The sequence below is a fragment of the Bufo gargarizans genome, chromosome 3, assembly GCF_014858855.1.
Source record: "Bufo gargarizans isolate SCDJY-AF-19 chromosome 3, ASM1485885v1, whole genome shotgun sequence".
In the NCBI taxonomy this organism is placed as follows: Eukaryota; Metazoa; Chordata; class Amphibia; order Anura; family Bufonidae; genus Bufo; species Bufo gargarizans.
The window spans coordinates 447,913,967-447,932,652 of NC_058082.1; the positions used below are offsets into that span (position 1 = coordinate 447,913,967).

General features: G+C 42.4%; 1 protein-coding gene across 2 annotated transcripts in view; it reads left to right on the forward strand.

Moving 5' to 3' along the window:
* KCND3 (potassium voltage-gated channel subfamily D member 3) overlaps positions 1–5,546 on the forward strand; it is a 430,682-nt gene extending 425,136 nt beyond the window's left edge. For both annotated transcript variants that reach the window (XM_044286505.1, XM_044286506.1), the window contains one exon: positions 5,351–5,546. In XM_044286505.1, coding sequence (XP_044142440.1) covers positions 5,351–5,546 — 196 coding nt within the window. The remainder of the gene's footprint in view (positions 1–5,350) is intronic.
* Positions 5,547–18,686: the final 13,140 nt, after the last annotated feature.

The following is an 18,686-nucleotide window of genomic DNA, read 5'->3' on the forward strand; positions in this document are numbered from 1 at the left end:
CTGGGGAGGTTCTTATATAGTAAGGGGTAGGCAACTTTCCTATTGGTTGCTAGGGATGTTGCTAAGCTGTGAAAAGCCTTCTCATTGGCCCACAAGCTAGAAGAAGGTAAGGATGATCACCTGATGTGTACAGTGTTAAAAAAAAAAAAGAATATATAGCTCTATGTTCTAAATATTCGCGAATTCTCGAAGTGCCGATATTCGCGATAAAAATTTGCATTTCGAACATTCGCGCTCAACACTAATCCTCTCCTTTTGGCCCAGAATGCCATTACAACTTCTTTGAGCAACGTCTCATCTCTGCAGTGTTTGCCACATAGACATCTTAGACTCCTCCCTTTCTCATCATTCTCCCCTCTCAAAAGAAACTCCAAATCCTGGTGTCGCATAATTCTGATGCTATCCCCAATACTGTGCACACTGTGCTCCCCAATGCCCTCAAATACTATATAGCAGAAAGAATAGTGCCATATTATATTAATACTACTAATAATAGTTCTCTCCTAAGAATTCTATTACCCTACAAAATATAATTTTGCCAAGTAGAGTGCCCCCAATGGTCACAGTGTTTTCCTACAGTGCTCTAATAATGCCCCCTATAGTGGCCCTAGGCCCTAGTAGTAATATTACTATTACTATATTACCCTACTCACCCAGAGTGGCATTAGAAATAAAGCTCCTCTGTAGTGCCCCAGTAGTCATAAAGCCCCCATATTTCCTCCAGAAGTAGTGATGCCTCCAGAGTGAATTCTAGTAATAATAATGCACCTGTAGTGCCCTAGTAGTAATAATTCCCCCTAGAGTGCCCAGAACAATAATAATGCCCCATAGCAGCTCCAGTATTAATAATGTTTCCTATAGTGACGCCAGTAGTAATAATTCCTCCCTATAGTGCCACCCATTAAAAATAATGCCCCCAGTAGTAATTTTGTCCCCAGTATTAATAATGCCCCCTATTGTGACCCCAATAATATCTGAAATATCTGTAATTTTATGGAATTACATAAAAAGTGATTCCCTAAAAAGCTCATATCAGAATGATGAGCAATCTTCTTGTAGAGCGGCAGTTATTTTCATTTCTATGCCGTTCCCCTGTGAACCTCTCAGCACTATAAGCTTGGATTGGCCTACCTACCTGATGTTCATATGCTGATTAAATGGAGAAAATATATGTTGGTCTCCACTATACTGGCCCTAGATGATATAAGCAACCTAAAAAGAGCTGCAACCTGTTGCTGCTAAGGACGAGCTGATAGAAAGCTTGCACCAACCCCCAGTTCTGGCATTCAGACAACCACCTGGCCTGAAACAAAAATTAATTAGGAGGAAACTTCATTTTCATGATGAAGACATTGCCAAGAAGCAGCCACATAACAGCATAATCTGCTATGTGTGGCCACATGAATGAATCATCTGCTCTGATGAGGATGAAAGAAATGGAGGAAAGATTAAGAAAACGTGCTAGCTGTACCATGAGAACAGGACTACGGATATGGGACTGTTACCATATATCATTATTAAAGCGGTGTCTGGTTTAGAAAAACAAATTTCTAATTCTCTATTAGGGTATTCTCAGTGAATAGAGGGAAGTTCCTCCTTTAGGAACAGGAAATAGAACAGAGAGTGACTACAGAGAGGTTCCTTCACTCTGGAGGACCCAGCATTCATGTACACAAGGAAATGCCTCATTTCTTGAGTGGTGGTGCTTCATACATCCAAACAGTTAAGTAGAAAAATTCCAGCACTCCAGAAATGAAAAGTCTTCATCTTTAATGGTCCGTTAAAAAATATATCAGTCAGTACATCCAGCTTACGCATTTCGAGCAGCTTACTCATAGCATAAGCTGGATGTACAGACTAATTTATTTTAAAATGGACCAATGAAGATGAAGGCTTTACATTTTTGCAGTGCTGAAATTTTGATACTGACCTGTTTGGATGTATCCTGAGCTCCTTGATCCTAGGGGTGTCTGTACACCCTCACCGATTGCCACATGAATTCAACCCAAAAAATCATAACATGTTACACAAGTCTCTATTCTCCCCTAGAAATAATCTCTATTGGTTTTAGGGAAAGACGGAGCGTGTGTATGCAGACGCTACATGACTCCGTGCTGAAAGAGCCGTACATGCAGTAAGTAGTATGGAGAGAAGTTTAGGAAAACTTTGATTCTAAATGAATCTGAATTTCCTTGCGCTTCGTGTTAATGAATCAGTTTTCCTAAAATGGCGGCTGCACGTTAGAAAGCGAGACTTAGTGTATAGGACACAAGTAGGGGAGCGCAATATCCTCCATAATGCTGTGCAGCTAGCCAATCTGCAGATAACCGTCCCCTGTGATGTTACAGCCTTATAAAACCATAATTCTGCGCGGTCTCCACCATTGTTCTATGAGCTGAGCTTAGGGAGAGACGGGGTAAGCGCTCATATACTAGGGACAGTGTTGCTGAAAATGATTAACAGAAGAATATTGGAGAGGGAGAATGTAGGGAGAGTGCAGGGAGAGTGAAGGGAGACTGCAGGGAGAGGAGGAACATAATCATTGCGTCATCTTCACTGTTTACCAGACTCCGCTCTACCAGGTTCTTCAATCAGGTGATTGGTGAGGGTGCAGGGCTCGGATTGTACCCCATGAACTGATATTGATCAGTATTATAGTTCCGGTTAAACAGCTTCAACCTCTGAACTACCATTACCTGTTTCAACAGCAGCCATTAAGGGCAATATTCAGTGGGAAACATGAACTGTATAAAAAAATAAAAATCAATGCCAAAATTCTTTTTTCTATATTCACACCATAACAAAATTCTAGAACTTACGCACATTTATATGTATTCCCCCCACCCCTTCCCAACCAGTGGAGAAAGAAAATACAATTTCTCCCACATAAAACAATACAGCCATGTCAATATAAAAAAAAACATTAAAAAAACAATGGCTGCCTGCTGGGAATGACGAGAGACAGAAAGAGAATAATTTAGCTGGTCATTACCTGTCATTAATGTCCTTGTGTACATATTGATTTGGTCGCTTTTCATCTCTGTACACTGTATCAGTTCCCTATGCATTTTGGTAAGTAAAAAATATTATCCAGGCGTAAACTTGCAAAAATATGCCAAACGAAGCCTATGGAGATGCACAGTATATGCCTAACAGTAAGAATATGTGATGTGAGCATAAGCCGCCTATACACATTAAAGGGGTTGTCCCATTTTTCTGTTTCCACAGTGAGATAGGACTAAGTACCCACCCCAGGTTGCCGGGCTTAGGGAAACAGCAGAGGGGGCCAGCGTTCTGCTGTAACATCCATTGTACTGAATGTAAGCAAAGCAAACAGCATAGCAGAACCCTACTTCTGTAACTCGCAGAATACTCCATCTTGTAATGGAAACGGCAGAATGGGACAACCCCTTTAATTCTAGCCAAACCTGACCGACCTTCAGGGCAGCCTGACTCTTCCCCAGTGGCAGATGTTAGGGCAGAAAAGGATTGGGCTGTTGGATTTTAACATGGCTAATCATTTTGTTCTTGGAGAGATAAACTGCTGCCAGAGGTATATTGAAGTGAATTACTTCCATCTCCCAATTCAAAACACATGTATACTTGGTCAAGCCGAGCATGCATGTGTATAGGAGGGGTTGAGACAGATAACTGTTGGCCAAAGAGCTGTTGGGTAACAATTATCTAAAATGTATGGCCAGCTTTAGTCTATTACAACAAATTAAGCATTCCCTATTAGGCCCCATGTGCACAACTTTACGGTCCACAATTCGCAGATCCGTAAAATACGTATACGGTTTGTTCGCATTTTATTTGTGGACCCATTGTTTTCAATGGGTCCGTGGTCTGCATTGTGCAGACAAAGTCTATCTTTTTGCAGAACGGACATACGGATACGGAAAGCACACAGATGATCAGTGTGCTTTCCGCATCCATATGTCCTTTCCACAAAAGGACAGAACATGTCCTATAATTGTCTCCAAAATGCAGACCGTGGACCCATAGCACTTAAAGGGGTTGTCCAGGTTCAGAGCTGAACCTGGACATACCTCCATTTTCACCCCGGCAGCCCCCCTGACATGAGCATCGGAGCAGTTCATGCTCCGATGCTCTCCTTTGCCCTGCGCTAAATTGCACAGGGCAAAGGCATTTTTCTGAGTTCCGGTGACGTACCGGGGCTCTCTATGGGGCTGACAGGAAGCCCGGTGACGTCACCGGCACTGATGGGCGGGATTTGGCTCTGCCCTAGCCAGTAAAACGGCTAGGGCAGAGCTAAAGCCCGCCCCTCAGAGCCGGTGACGTCACCGAACACACCGCTGGGCGGAAGTTACCGCCCGGCAGTGTGTTATTGAAAACACAAGAGCCTGTGCCCTGCTCCGATGCGAGGCTCAGGGGGGCTGCCGGGGTGAAAATAAGGGTATGTCCGGGTTCAGCTCTGAACCCGGACAACCCCTTTAATGAATGCGCAAAAATGCAGACGCTACATGGACTGCATCTGTATTTTGCAGATCCGCGATTTGCAGCATTTGTATAGCATTTACCTGCAATTAGTGATGAGCGATGTATTCAAAAATTCAATTTGGCTGCTTCAAAGTAGTTTGTCACAAAGAGCATTTCTTTGTAAGTAGTGGGTGCAATGACGGGGAGCGGCGCAATAGCCCCTCGGATGCCACGTTCATAGGTGATCACGGCATCTGACTTTAATAACACAATGTAAAAAAAATTTTTAAATTACTAAAATCTTATTTATTACCCTCACCCATTTAATTGCTAAGACTCGGGCACCCCCATCTTGATTGAAGATCTAGCGCTGAATCTTGTGCGTTACCACGTCGGCCGACGTGGAGACGTCATACGTCACAGCGCAAGATCTTCAATCAAGATGCCGGCGGCCGGCTCTCCATGTTCGAACGGAGCAGGTAAGCATGATTTTTTTAATTATTTTTTTACCACCATTCAGGAAAAATCAATTCACTACCATGAAGCATGAGAAAATTCGGCTTTGCAACAAAATTTTTCCTGAAATTCAGATTGAATTCGTGGAGTTCAATTCTCTCAACACTACTTGTGATATGGCCAATTTTTGGTTAATGAAAAATATCTATAGTATAAAGCAAAAATAATAGAACTTAAAATCAAAAACAAGGAACGGTAAATCCTCAGCATGCCTCCTAGAAGCATGGCAGCTCTGTCGGCATTCTTAAAATGCAACCATCGTGGCTCTGTAGGAGAGACTCTTCAAATACAGTACCTTATTATTGCCCAAAACAGGAGAACGTATCAGGAGACAGTAGCAACAGTCTTAACACTTTCAGCCTGTTTTCTTACTGAAATATTTTCTGTCTTGCAGTCGATCCAGCCTGAACTCGAAGTCAGACGACGGCTTAAGATCAAACTGCAAATCTGCACAGATCACAACGGCCATCATTAGCATCCCAACCCCCCCAGCTTTGACACCAGAAGGCGAGAACCGACCTGCCAGCGCGCCTGGACGCACCACAAACATTCACAGTGCCAGCAACATTGTAAAAGTTTCCGCGTTGTAAGACACTGTAACTAGCGTAGTATATCGAGGCTGCCGTGTCGTGTCCTTTTTTGCTGCAAAATAGTGGAATTAGCAGTGAAGAAGTGACGAGCTTCTGCTAAACTTGCCATTTACCATCATGGAAAACTCACGAAGGAGCACTGGCTATATACATAGACGCCTATACTCATGCCTATAGGGTTATGTATATTTTTGGATGTTGGCTGCTAGGAAGTTTCATGGCAAGTAAAGGAGTTAACACGAAAAGCAAATTGACAACACTGTGTCTAAACACCTTTTTTTAAGGTTTTCGGTGGATAATATTTATTCATGAAGAAATGACTCAACTTACATAAAAAAAAGACTAAAATAAATGTTTGACAAGGATTAATTTTCGAAGGTCGTCAAAGGGGGATAGGGAAAAACCAAGGCAATTTTCTTCTTGTAAGAGAATCTGCAAGAAACCAAAATGACACCGTTTTGTGTTTCTGATAAAAGGTTGGACTTGATGGGCTGGGGTGGGGGTTGGGGAGAACCGGTCAAAGAAAATTTTATTTTCCTGCATTTCCTGTGAGAGTGGACATTGAACTGTTCAGAGAACAGAACAGCTCCTAGCACATTTCAGGACGGGCACATTGTAGATGCGAGCACACACACACTCATCTTCCCTAGCTGATGTTCTTAATTCTTAGAGCATTTTTGTATTAGCCTTTAAAGTCCAAGCAGTGCAGACTGTGATGTTGTCAGGTACTATGTCTGTGATGAAAAAAATAAGACATCATAAAAAAGCAAAAAAAAATAATATCTTTTTGATAGCAGCATTTAGTTTACACACCACCATTTATTTTTTGCTTTATGATTTATTTTAATACAGAAGAAGTTGCAGGTTCTGTAAAAAAAAATAAAAAAAGTTAAGAGAAGTACATGATAGGAGATCATCCCACATATCAGATCTCAATGACTTGAGGACCCTGCAGTAGACATGGATTTTCTTAATTTGGAGTAATATGGATCTTTAGTTCAGTGTATATACTGCAACCATTCCTTGGTGTTTTCACATAGATCTATTGTGGCTCCGCACCTCAGGTGTTACTCAGACTGATCGTGGTGCAGCAGTGTGCTGTTATAGAAGATATATATACATATATCTTAGTAAAGCTTAGGTCCAGGTACACTAGTGTATTCTTCCTTCCATACTGCCAATGCAGGCATCAGTTTACTTTCACGTAAAGACAGGGTTCCTAGGTTCGGTTACATGTAAGATCCTCCTTAATACTGTGAGGAGCACCTTGGAGCTCAGTCCTCTCATTCAATGGCTAGCACTGCTGATAATTTCTAATGGGCATGGATCATTTTCATTCACAGGGCATACAAAAGGGAAGAAAACCCATTAGCACAGTAAGGGTTGAAATGACCCATCACCTTGTACACCCTTCCAGCATGTACGGTACAACAAACCACACTCTGCCTGTACTTAGTAGCATTGTGGCCTCTGTTAAGAATGGAAGCCACAAGAACTATATGGAGAAACAAAGCTCAGGTCAGTCGTTTTGACCACAGACGTGTCAGTAATGGACAAGTATATGTGTGTGTTATGAAGTCGTGTCAAGGATTGATGCAATGTAGGTGTTGAGCTGTTCACAGTGGTAAAACCTGCTCTAGCATTAGTTCTGTTGTCAATGCATTATGTTTACAAGAGCAAATTCATCTCCAAAAAAAAAACGAATCCAAGCAAAGAATTCAGTTCTATTTCTCAAGATAAAATGTATGGAGAGCCATGTTTTGTAGGAGGCCTGTATGATAGAGGGACACTTATTACTTGAACGTTGGTGGAATCAACTACCTTGCTTTCCATTCATTTTAAGTTCTTTCCACCGACAGTTATCTACTTGTTGCATATATTCATTTTTTTGCATGGAACTCTTCCTGGATGTCAGCCATTTATTGTTCCGCACATACAACGTTAAACAGTTTTGCTTCAGAATTGGCCTACACTCATAGTTGGTGTAGGATCAATGTCCCCTCTACTGTCACTTTTCTTGAAGAGATGACAGCAAGGAGCATGAAAAAGCCCCAAAAACAGAATAAAAAAAATCTGTAGTAAATAATTAGGTAACATGTTTAAAGGGGTATTCCGACTAAAATACTAGTAGCCTATGAACAGAATAGGTCACAAAAGTCTTTCATCAGAATACCGCTTTGAAGACAGACTGTCATGACATAGCAGTAGTGTAACCATAGGAAGTGTAGAGATTGAAGGTGTGCTCAGATCCTGGAGACTTAGGTGGCTTCATAAAGGAACACTAGTAGGGTAAATGATAGTTTGAGGAGCCTGTTAAATGTTCTGGTTTGGGTGTCTGGAGATTCAAGTTTTGCCTCTGCTAGAAAGCCTTTCTATAGTAGGCTATGATTGCTGCCACACGCTACATCTTAATCTTCTAGGATGGGAAGAGGGGCTGTTAAGTGGTTGCTATTTCACCCACTGCTATAGTTTTGTTAGGGCATCTGTTAAAGTCTAGCTTTTGACAGGGCTTCTTTAATAAAATGTGCTGTATTTAAAGTCATCATTGGGTACAGGTGCTTAGCTTTAGGTGATGTAAAGTCTGTAGTCTCAACTGGGCCCTGGAGGCTGAGGGACCAAAAGGTCTGCCCCTTATGAGGAGATGATTACTACAAATATCATGTGATTGGCTGGGAGCCCTTTTACAGATTTTGCATAGGGCCCCAGAAGCAGCAATTACACCGGTGACTGGTGATGAATATATGTAAACCATTCTTAAAGAGGTTTTCCATGAATAATCACTTTTTATCTAATGTCTGCAGCCTTCGCCTGTAAACAGAAAATTCACAATTACCTGCTCCATGTGGCTCCAGTCCTCCATGCTGCCTCAGCTGTGTCCATGTTCCAGACCAGTACCCGCAATAGACATGGGCACATGCTCTGCTGCAGCCAATAACTGGCTTCAGAGGTGATCTGCTACGTATGGCCACATCACTGCTGAAGTCAGTTATTGGCTGTATTGGAGCATGGGACCATGACCATGCAGAGCTGTATGTAAACACTGTGGAGACTGGAACATGGACACAGCAGAGGCAGCATGGAGAACCTCAGCTGAAGGAAGCAGGTTAGTAGGATTTTATTTTTATTTTTTTACGGAGGCAGGATGCAGGCATTAGATAAAAAGTAATTATTCCAGGAAAACCCCTTTAAATACTTCCCAATTTCCAATGCTATACTATCTATAGGTACCCTTTATCTGTAGGAGCATTCTGAGAACATGGAGGGCTAAAACCAAAATCCCCAGTCAGTGAATGTAAGCCTTTCTATGGTAGCCTCTATAAACAGTAGTGTTCAGTCTACTGAAGGCTCTTCAATGCCCCATTAATGGGAAAGAACCTTATATTAGGACGCTGGAGTCAATAAAGTAACTACGATGTGGAGCATAGGCTCTGTTCACGTTATGTTTAGAGCCTTCCTCGGATCTCCTGATGTATCCCTCTTTATAGACACACAGTTGAGTACAATAGGCTTCCATTTCAAAAATATTTACCGCGTGGTATATGTTTTTTACCGTATGCTTTTATTATAGAATAGTCTACTAAGGTGTAGCAATGCATATGGCCTTGGCAGGGGCAGAAGAACACTTGTTTGGTCTCCGTCAGGAGGATGGAGCTAGATAGATATTTTTGACATATACACCAGGAGTTTTTCCTGGCTTTATGCCCAATATAGGCTTTGAGCATAATGTGAACAGAGCTTTACTTAAGGTTACAAGCACATGACCGTATCCATTTTGCAGCCCACAAACCGTAGAGCCATAAAATATGAATACCGGCTGTGTGCATGCCACAACATCTTTGTAGAAATGCCTATTCTTGTCTGCAAAACAGACGAGAATAGGACATTTTCTATAATTTGGGGAACGAGCACATGGATGTGGACGTCCATGTGCTGTCCGCATTTTTTGAGGCCCCATAGAAATGAATGGGTGTGCATGCAGTGCCCAAAAAATGGTTTGGATCAAAAATACGGTCATGTGCATGATGCCTTATACACGTTTTGTATTATAATATGTTTTTACTAGATAGGTTAAGGTTTATTAGATGATGCCACTGAAAAAATAACTACATTTTAGAAATCACTGCAGTCATTACTGAAGAACAATTGGGAGATGCTGCTGAAATCAAATCCACACTGGAGGTACATACAGTATAGGTCAAAGGAGTGGAATCTAGTTGGTTGCCATATACCCGTGACGAATACTGTACAACTATGAAATAAAAATGATATTTTTTTTTATTGTATGTACCTCCAGTGAGAATTCCATTTTGGAAAAGCCTATAGAAACCCCATTTTTTTTGTTCAGTAATTACTATACAGCTTCAAAGGCCACTTGGGCCCACTAGAGGAATTTATTCTGAGGGCCCACCCTCTGTGTGTATGGGACCTTAAAGGCCCTGTTTATTAGGGGTCCATCGGAGGATCCTCTGTTAATGTTCTGGGCTAGGCCCACCCTGGTGGTGAGACGGCAGCAGCTGATTTATTAAAGCGTTGGGCACTAACCCTAAGTTCACACCTGAGCGTTTTACAGCGTGTTCAAATGCGCTGTAAAACGCTCAACACATGAAAACCAATGCTTCCCTATGGCCCTGGTTCACACTTGAGCGTTTTACAGCGCGTTTGAACGCGCTGTAAAACGCCCGACGCATAAACAAGTTCTTGAGCTTTTTTTGGGGCGTTTGTCACGCGTTTTGGCCCATAGACTCATTGGACAACACTGCAGTCAATCACACAAACGCGCGTTTACTATTGCAAAAAACGCGCGACAAATACTCGCGTAAAACGCGTGTCTCAGAAACGCTCAGGTGTGAACCCAGGGTAAAGGGTGAGCAGAACTGATGCTCCAACAACCTTCATCTGCTATTGTTCCTTCACCCTCTCCCCTTTTTCTGTTGCCCTCTCTTTTATAAATCACCATTTCCATTGATGTTTCCAAGATCCATAGAGAGACAAGCCACATCCCGCCGATGAACAGGAGATCAAAAACAATCTATCACCTCCTAATCACCTCCTTTTTTTGGCACAATACATGACCTGTCGGCTCCCCGCCGCATAATCCTTCTACCATCCTCAGCGTGGCCTCACTTTTGTTAAATGCCGTGGGGAGGCACGGCTTTTTTTTTTTTGTGAATTGGTACCGTCTCTCTCTCATGTTAAGATTGTAGCTCACGTACGTCAGGGCATCATGCGACAATCAAATTGCCACTGCTTGAGCGTGAAATGTCAAGCTGAGGTGTGAAATGAGGAGCATTGATCTACCCTTTGCTGCCTATCAGGGAGTGCATTGCCAGGAAGGGTAATGGAATCTCTGCAGCAGGCTTGTTCGTTCCTATGTGTGCGTTACGAGATACAATTTGCACAAGAAGCATTCCTTTCTCTTGATGTGTAACTTCTCCAGCAGCGAAAAGACACTGAGAGCCAAAGACCGGACTTTCCTGACAAGCAAAAACAACAACAAAAAAGATAAAATAAAAAAAAAATGAAAAATAAAAATAAAAAATCACTACAATGTCCCACAATGCAACGTGACAGAATAATACATGGGACAGAAAAAATAAAAAAACAACAGTATCTGCAGTTTATTAACATGTTCACTGCCAGTCTCCTTAGTCTCTCGGAGGTTATACCATATCCCTACAGAATGAAGCGCAGTCATTCCCAACCAATATTTTGTGGATACATATGTGTGATTTGGCCTAAAATAGGCCCTAGAAAAGTGACCTAGCTGTGTAAGAGATAGAATCGTTTCAATGTGTCAGTGTAATTGTTCTATTCTGTGTCTTTTCCGAGCTTTTCATTTCCCGACAGCAGCATCTGTGTGTTACTTTCACATATGGCAGAGCCCATTCTCTTTGTTGTCTTTGCAAAAAAAACTGTTCTCTCGATTGCTTCCATATTTTTTTTTATTTTTTTTATTAAGCATTACTGGTGAGCGAGGCAATTTCCAGGCAATCAATATTGTACCAATACAAGAAGTACTGTATAATAATTAAGAAGAAAACTATATGTCGGATCTTCTCGTGAGAAAGAAAGCAAAAGGACGTGGAAAAAAAAAAAATAATCACTTTTTTTTTCTTGCAGCTTAAATCCTGTTGTCTTCTTTTGAGATGTAGTGCATATGTTAAATTGTATATAATTTGCAGTAATGTCTTGTGCCACTGCTGTAACTAATGTATCCAATCCGGATTAAACTCATTATGTGCCACACATGGACCGTACAAGTTCTGAGTGTTCATTCATGGGATGACAGGTAAGGCCTCATCCATATGTGTGTTTAAATGGCCCCCACCAATCCCGAGAACAAGGGTCACTTTCCCCTGTCCGAAAGAAAAGTATCTATCCCTGCACCAGATTCATCATCCAGCCTGAGCCACAGTGATACTAGCTGCCTGAGCCTGATGCACATAGATCTGCATAGGTACTGTGTACACAAAACTGGAAGACATTATAATCAAACATTACAGCAAAAGAAAAAAAACAACCATACTACAGGCCTCGGCTCAATTACTGTTTCAGACAGCCTTCGAGGTGTATGAATCTGTGGTGCAATACAAGTGCATTGGATATTATTGTACAGTATGCTCCATATAAAAAAGGTTTCGTATAAATCTGTCAGGGAAAAAAAATTCGGCCATGCATCACTGGACTCCAGCTGTACAGAGAGGTAACAAGCATTATTTCTACTGTCTGAAAGGCAGCGGCTTCACACATGCCCTGCGCACATGGCTCTACACAACTTTTTCCACCTTTAATGTGATCTATAAACTCAATTGAAAAACAAACTGAAATCTTTTAGGTAGAGGGAAGAAAAAATAAAATAATATGGTTGCATAAGTGTGCACACCCTTAAACTAATACTTTGTTGAAGCACCTTTTGATGTTATTACAGCACTCAGTTTTTTTGGGTATGAGTCTATCAGCATGGCACATCTTGACTTGGCAAGATTTGCCCACTCTTCTTTGCAAAAACACTCCAAATCTGTCAGATTGTGAGGGCATCTCCTGTGCACAGCCCTCTTCAGATCACCCCACAGATTTTCAATCGGATTCAGGTCTGGACTCCAAAACTTTAATCTTCTTCTGGTGAAGCCATTTCTTTGTTGATTTGAATGTATGCTTTGGGTCGTTGTCATGCTGAAAGATGAAGTTCCTCTTCATGTTCAGCTTTCTAGCAGAAGCCTGAAGGTTTTGTGCCAATATTGACTGGTATTTGTAACTGTTCATAATTCCCTCTAGCTTAACTGAGGCCCCAGTTCCAGCTGAAGAAAAACATCCCCAAAGCAGGATGCTGTCACCACCATGCTTCACTGTGGGTATGGTGTTCTTTTGGTGATGTGCAGTGCTGTTTTTGGGCCAAACATATCTTTAGGAATTATGGCCAAAAAGTTTATAGGTCACTTTAAGGTGGAAAAACTTCTGAAATGATCTTTGTCTAATTTTTTTTTACAGCACATAAACCTGACATTTTAACAGGGGTGTGTAGACTTTTTGGGGACAAACATATCTTTAGGAATTATGGCCAAAAAGTTCAACCTTGGTTTCATCAAACCATAACACCCTTTCCACATGCTTTTGAGGGACTTCAGACGTGTTTTTGCAAAATGTAGCCTGGCTTGGATGTTTTTCTTTGTAAGACAAGGCTTTCATCTTGCCACTCTACCCCATAGCCCAGACATATGAAGCATACGGGAGATTGTTGTCACATGTACCACACAGCCAGTACTTGCCAGATATTCCTGCAGCTCCTTTAATGTTGCTGAAGGCCTCTTGGTAGCCTCCCAGGCCCGTTTTATTCTCGTCTTTTCATCAATTTTGGAGGGACGTCCAGTTCTTGGTAATGTCACTGTTGTGCCATATTTTCTCCACTAGATGATGACTGTCTTCATTGTGTTCCATGGTACGTATATCCAATGCCTTGGAAATTCTTTTGTACCCTTCTCCTGACTGATACATTTTAACAATGAGATACCTCTGATGCTTTGTAAGCTCTCTGTGGACCATGGCTTTTGCTGTGGGATGCGACTAAGGCCTCTTTCACACTTGCGTTGTCTGGATCCGGCGTGTACTCCACTTGCCGGAATTACACGCCGGATCAGTCTTCAAAATGCTTTCAGTGTTACTATGGCACCCAGGACGCTATTAAAGTCCTGGTTGCCATAGTAGGAGCGGGGGAGCGGTATACTTACAGTGCGCGCGGCTCCCGGGGCGCTCCAGAGTGACGTCAGAGCGCCCCATGCGCATGGATGACGTGCCATGCGATCACGTCATCCATGCGCGTGGGGCGCCCTGACGTCACTCTGGAGCGCCCCGGGAGCCGCACGGACAGTAAGTATGCTGCTCCCCCGCTCCCCACTACACTTTACCATGGCTGCTAGGACTTTAGCGTCCCGGCAGCCATGGTAACCATTCAGAAAAAGCTAAACGTCGGATCCAGCAATGCACCGAAACGACGTTTAGCTTAAGGCCGGATCCGGATCAATGCCTTTCAATAGGCATTAATTCCGGATCCGGCCTTGCGGCAAGTCTTCAGGATTTTTGGCCGGAGCAAAAAGCGCAGCATGCTGCGGTATTTTCTCCGGCCAAAAAACGTTCCGTTCCGGAACTGAAGACATCCTGATGCATCCTGAATGGATTTCTCTCCATTCAGAATGCATTAGGATAAAACTGATCAGGATTCTTCCAGCATAGAGCCCCGACGACGGAACTCTATGCCGGAAGACAAGAACGCAGGTGTGAAAGAGCCCTAAGAAAATTTCAGGAAAGGGCAACTAGAGCAGCTGAACTTTATTTGGGGTTAATCACAGGCACTTTTAATGATGGCAGGTGTATGCTGACTCCTATTTAACATGATTTTGAATGTGATTGCTTAATTCTGAACACAGCAACATCCCCAGTTATAAGAGGGTGTGCACACTTATGCAACCACATTATTTTAGTTTGTTTAGTTTTCTTCCCTCCACCTAAAATATTTCAGTTTGTTTTTCAATTGAGTGTTACAGTTTATAGGGCACATTAAAGGTGGAAAAAGTTCTGAAATGATTTATCTTTGTCTCAATTTTTTACAGCACAGAAACCTGACATTTTAACAGGGGTGTGTAGACTTTTTATATCCACTGCATGTGCCACCAAAGCAAAGTTTGCCAGAGGGGATTTAGGCTTGGCTTTCACTACAGCCAAGGTTCGTGAGAATTGCTGATACTTTACATTGCAGACTATTAATCACTTGTCAACCTGATCCACAGCCTAATTATTGCATGAACCTTTGTATAATCGTTCCAATTTGAGCAATTATGGCCGCATGTAATAGCGTGCGAACCACAAGCGATACATCGTTCATTTTCTGTGGGTCAGATAAATCTACCTGACTGAAAGTCTTTTGTCGTTGACAAAGCCCCTAGTCTAATCAGAAATAGGCCTGTCATTAGCAGTGTAAATTCTGCAGGGGCAAAGATGCTAATTATGAGCAAACGGCAAAAAATATTCATCGACTCTTGTTTTGTGCAAACGACTTGCTAAATCGTTGCTTGCTCTTATCTGCCCTGTCTTAATAGAGCCCTTAGCCCCCTTTCACACGGGCGAGTTTTCCGTGCGGGTGCAATACGCAAGTTAAACGCATTGCACCCGCACTGAATCCGGACCCATTCATTTCTATGGGGCTGTGCACACGAGCGGTGATTTTCATGCATTACTTGTGCGTTGCGTGAAAATCGCAGCATGCTCTATATTGTGCGTTTTTCACGCAACGCAGCCCCCATAGAAGTGAATAGGGCTGCATGAAAATCGCAAGCAAGTGCGGATGCGGTGCGATTTTCACGCACAGTTGCTAGGAGACGATCGGCATGGGGACCCGATCTTTATTATTTTCCCTTATAACATGGTTATAAGGGAAAATAATAGCATTCTGAATTCAGAATGCATAGTACAATAGGGCTGGAGGGGTTACAAAAAATAAATAAATTTAACTCGCCTTAATCCACTTACTCGCGCAGCCCGGCTTCTCTTCTGTCTTTGTTGTTCACAGGAATAGGACCTGTGATGACGTCACAGCGCTCATCACATGATTTTTTTTTTTACCATGGTGATGGATCATGTGATGGACCATGTGATGAGCGCAGTGACATCACAGGTCCTATTCCTGTGAACAGCAAAGAAGACAGAAGAGAACCCGGGCTGCGCGATCAAGTGGATTAAGGAGAGTTAAATTATTTTTTCTTTTTTTTTAACCCCTCCAGCACTATTGTACTATGCATTCTGTATTAAGAATGCTATTATTTTCCCTTATAACAAGGTTATAAGGGAAAATAATACAGTCTACAGAACACCTAACCCAAACCCGAACTTCTGTGAAGAAGTTCAGGTTTGGGTACCAAACATGCCGATTTTTCTCACACGTGTGCAAAACGCATTACAATGTTTTCCTGCAACGCACCCGCATCTTATCCGGGCAAAAAACATGACGTGGTGAAAGAGGCCTTACTTTAGTCAGTCCAAGATTGTGCAGAACAACAAGAAACAATTACTGCATTAACAGCATGGAAAGCAGGTTTATTGAAGGCTTACATCGTTGGCATGTATATGTTCAGATACACTAGAAAGAATTTTAACTTTGACCAAGAGCATAAAATGACAATTTCAAGCGCGCTGTACTTTGCAAAAATGCTAAGAACAAGTCACAAACAGTAGCTAAATGTCTGTTAAACCCACCACTTCCTGAAGAACTGGCTAACCATCATTTGCATGCCCAACAGAAGTCAGGAGAAGGAAGGGCTTGCCCTGTTGGGTTACAACGCACCCCATCCATCTGTTCTCAAGGGAGATAAGGTGCTGCGTTGTCTAGCAGCAGTTTCTTCCCTCTCCCTATTGAGGACACATGCACAGTTGGCTGGAGGGGCGGCGGTGCTTTTAGTTGGAATAGCCGTCTAACGAACGAGCCTTTGGCCAACATCTAAACCGTATGGCCAGCTTCAGGCCTCTTTCACACGGGCGTCCTGGATTTTCTCCGGACGCGTCACGTGTGCACTGCGGGAAACCCGCACGAGTGCGCACGCAATTTCAGTCAGTTTTGACTGTAATTGCGTTGCATTGTTCAGTTTTTGTAGTGAAAAAACGGAATGTGGCACCCAGACCCGACCTTCTTCACTGAAATTCGGGTTTGGGTTAGGTGTTCTATTAACGTTATTATTTTCCCTGATAACATGGTTATCAGGGAAAATAATAGCATTCTTAATACAGAATGCTTACTAAAATGTCGATTGAGGGGTTAAAACCCAAAAGAAAATTAACTCACCTCAACCACTTGATCGTGCAGCCGGCAATGTCTTCTTTTAGGAGCTTTGATGACGTAAGATCCTTCTATCTTCATTCAGCAGGACCTGCGCTGACGTCACCGCGCTCACCACTTGCTGAGCGCGATTACGTCATCAAAAGGTCCTTTTGAAGGTCCTGAAAGAAGGAGACAGACAATGCCGACTGCGCAAACAAGGATGAGGTGAGTATTTTTATTTTTAAACCCCTCAAACCACATTTTAGTAAGCATTCTGTATTCAGAATGTTATTATTTTCCCTTATAACCATGTTATAAGGGAAAATAATACAGTGATTAGACTTTAATAGGGTCCGGGGTTGCTCATCCCTATCATCTCCTAGCAACTATGCATGAAAATCGCACCGCATCCGCACTTGCTTGCGGATGCTTGCGATTTTCACGCAGCCCCATTCATTTCTATGGGGCCTGCGCTGTGTGAATATAGAACATGCTGCAATTTTCACACAACACGCAAGTTATGCGTGAAAAATCACCACTCATCTGAACAGCCCCATTGAAGTGAATGGGTCCAGGTTCAGTGTGGGTGCAATGCGTTCACCTCACGCATTGCACCCGCACGGAATTCCCGCCCGCGTGAAAGGAGCCTTAGTCTTCATACTTCAGTGCAAGTCTTTATTTAGCAGTATGTATCTCGGTCTTTCTAATTAAATATTCAGTTCTATTTGATTGTGCAACATCATAGAAGAACAGTCATAAAAGCAATTCTGAATACAACCAGTGCTATGGAATCTGTACAGCTTCAGCCCAGGGTAAAATAGAATTTAAAACTGTATGTCCCTTTAAACAGGATAGACGAAGAGCACCTATAAGCAGTAGGTCGGGAGCTGATCAGATTGTTTCAAAGACTGTCTTCGGTCTTTCAGGACTCTCCTTTTTTTCACCAATAAATATGAAAAAAATTAAGCAACTGTTTAGAATCTTGAAAAGATTTTGTGTTTACAGCTGTCTCCATGGTTACAGACTACAAGCAAACCCTGGGCTCCATAGTCATATTTCCACTGGTCCCCATCTGTATACCTACCAAATGTGCATTAGTAAGAAGTGGGAGAGAGATGGAAGGGGTTTGATTGTAAGAAAAGACTATACAAATCTGTAGACTGTCACCATGGGAGACATGTACGGTAGGTCAGAATAGGAGCTGTACACACAATTGTAGGCTACTTTCAAAGTAGCTTCACTTTGTATTGGTTGCAAAGGTGAACATAACATTTAAGATGCCTCAGATTAAACTACTTGGAGCAATCGACTCCCACAGTATGAGATGGGAGCTATATACAGGACCAGGCACATTATCTCTGTGCCTAGTATTAGATCGATATCAAAAGGCGAGGCAATCCTTGTTACCTTAGGGGTCACTAAACCTAAAATCTGTGTGACCCAAGTTTGCTGTACTGTTAAGGGCTCATGCACAGGAACATATTTTTTGTCTGTGTCCGTTCTGTTTTCTTTGCGGCCGGTAAGCAGAACCATTCATCTCAAAAGGGCCACAAAAAAAAAAAAATTTGTGGAAGGGGTGCGGACCCGTTAATTTTCAACAGGGCAGCAAAAGATGCGGATAGCACCACCATGTGTTGTCCGCATTCGCACTTTCGCAAAAAAAAATTAATAATAATAATAATATAGAGCATGTGCTATTCTTGTCCGCAGCCACGGACAAGAAAAGGCATTTCCATCATAGTGCCGGCCATGTGCGGTCCGCAAAATGCGGAACGCACATGGCCGGTGTCAGTGTTTTGCTGATACGCAATTTGCAGACCGCAAAAACAGTTGCGAAC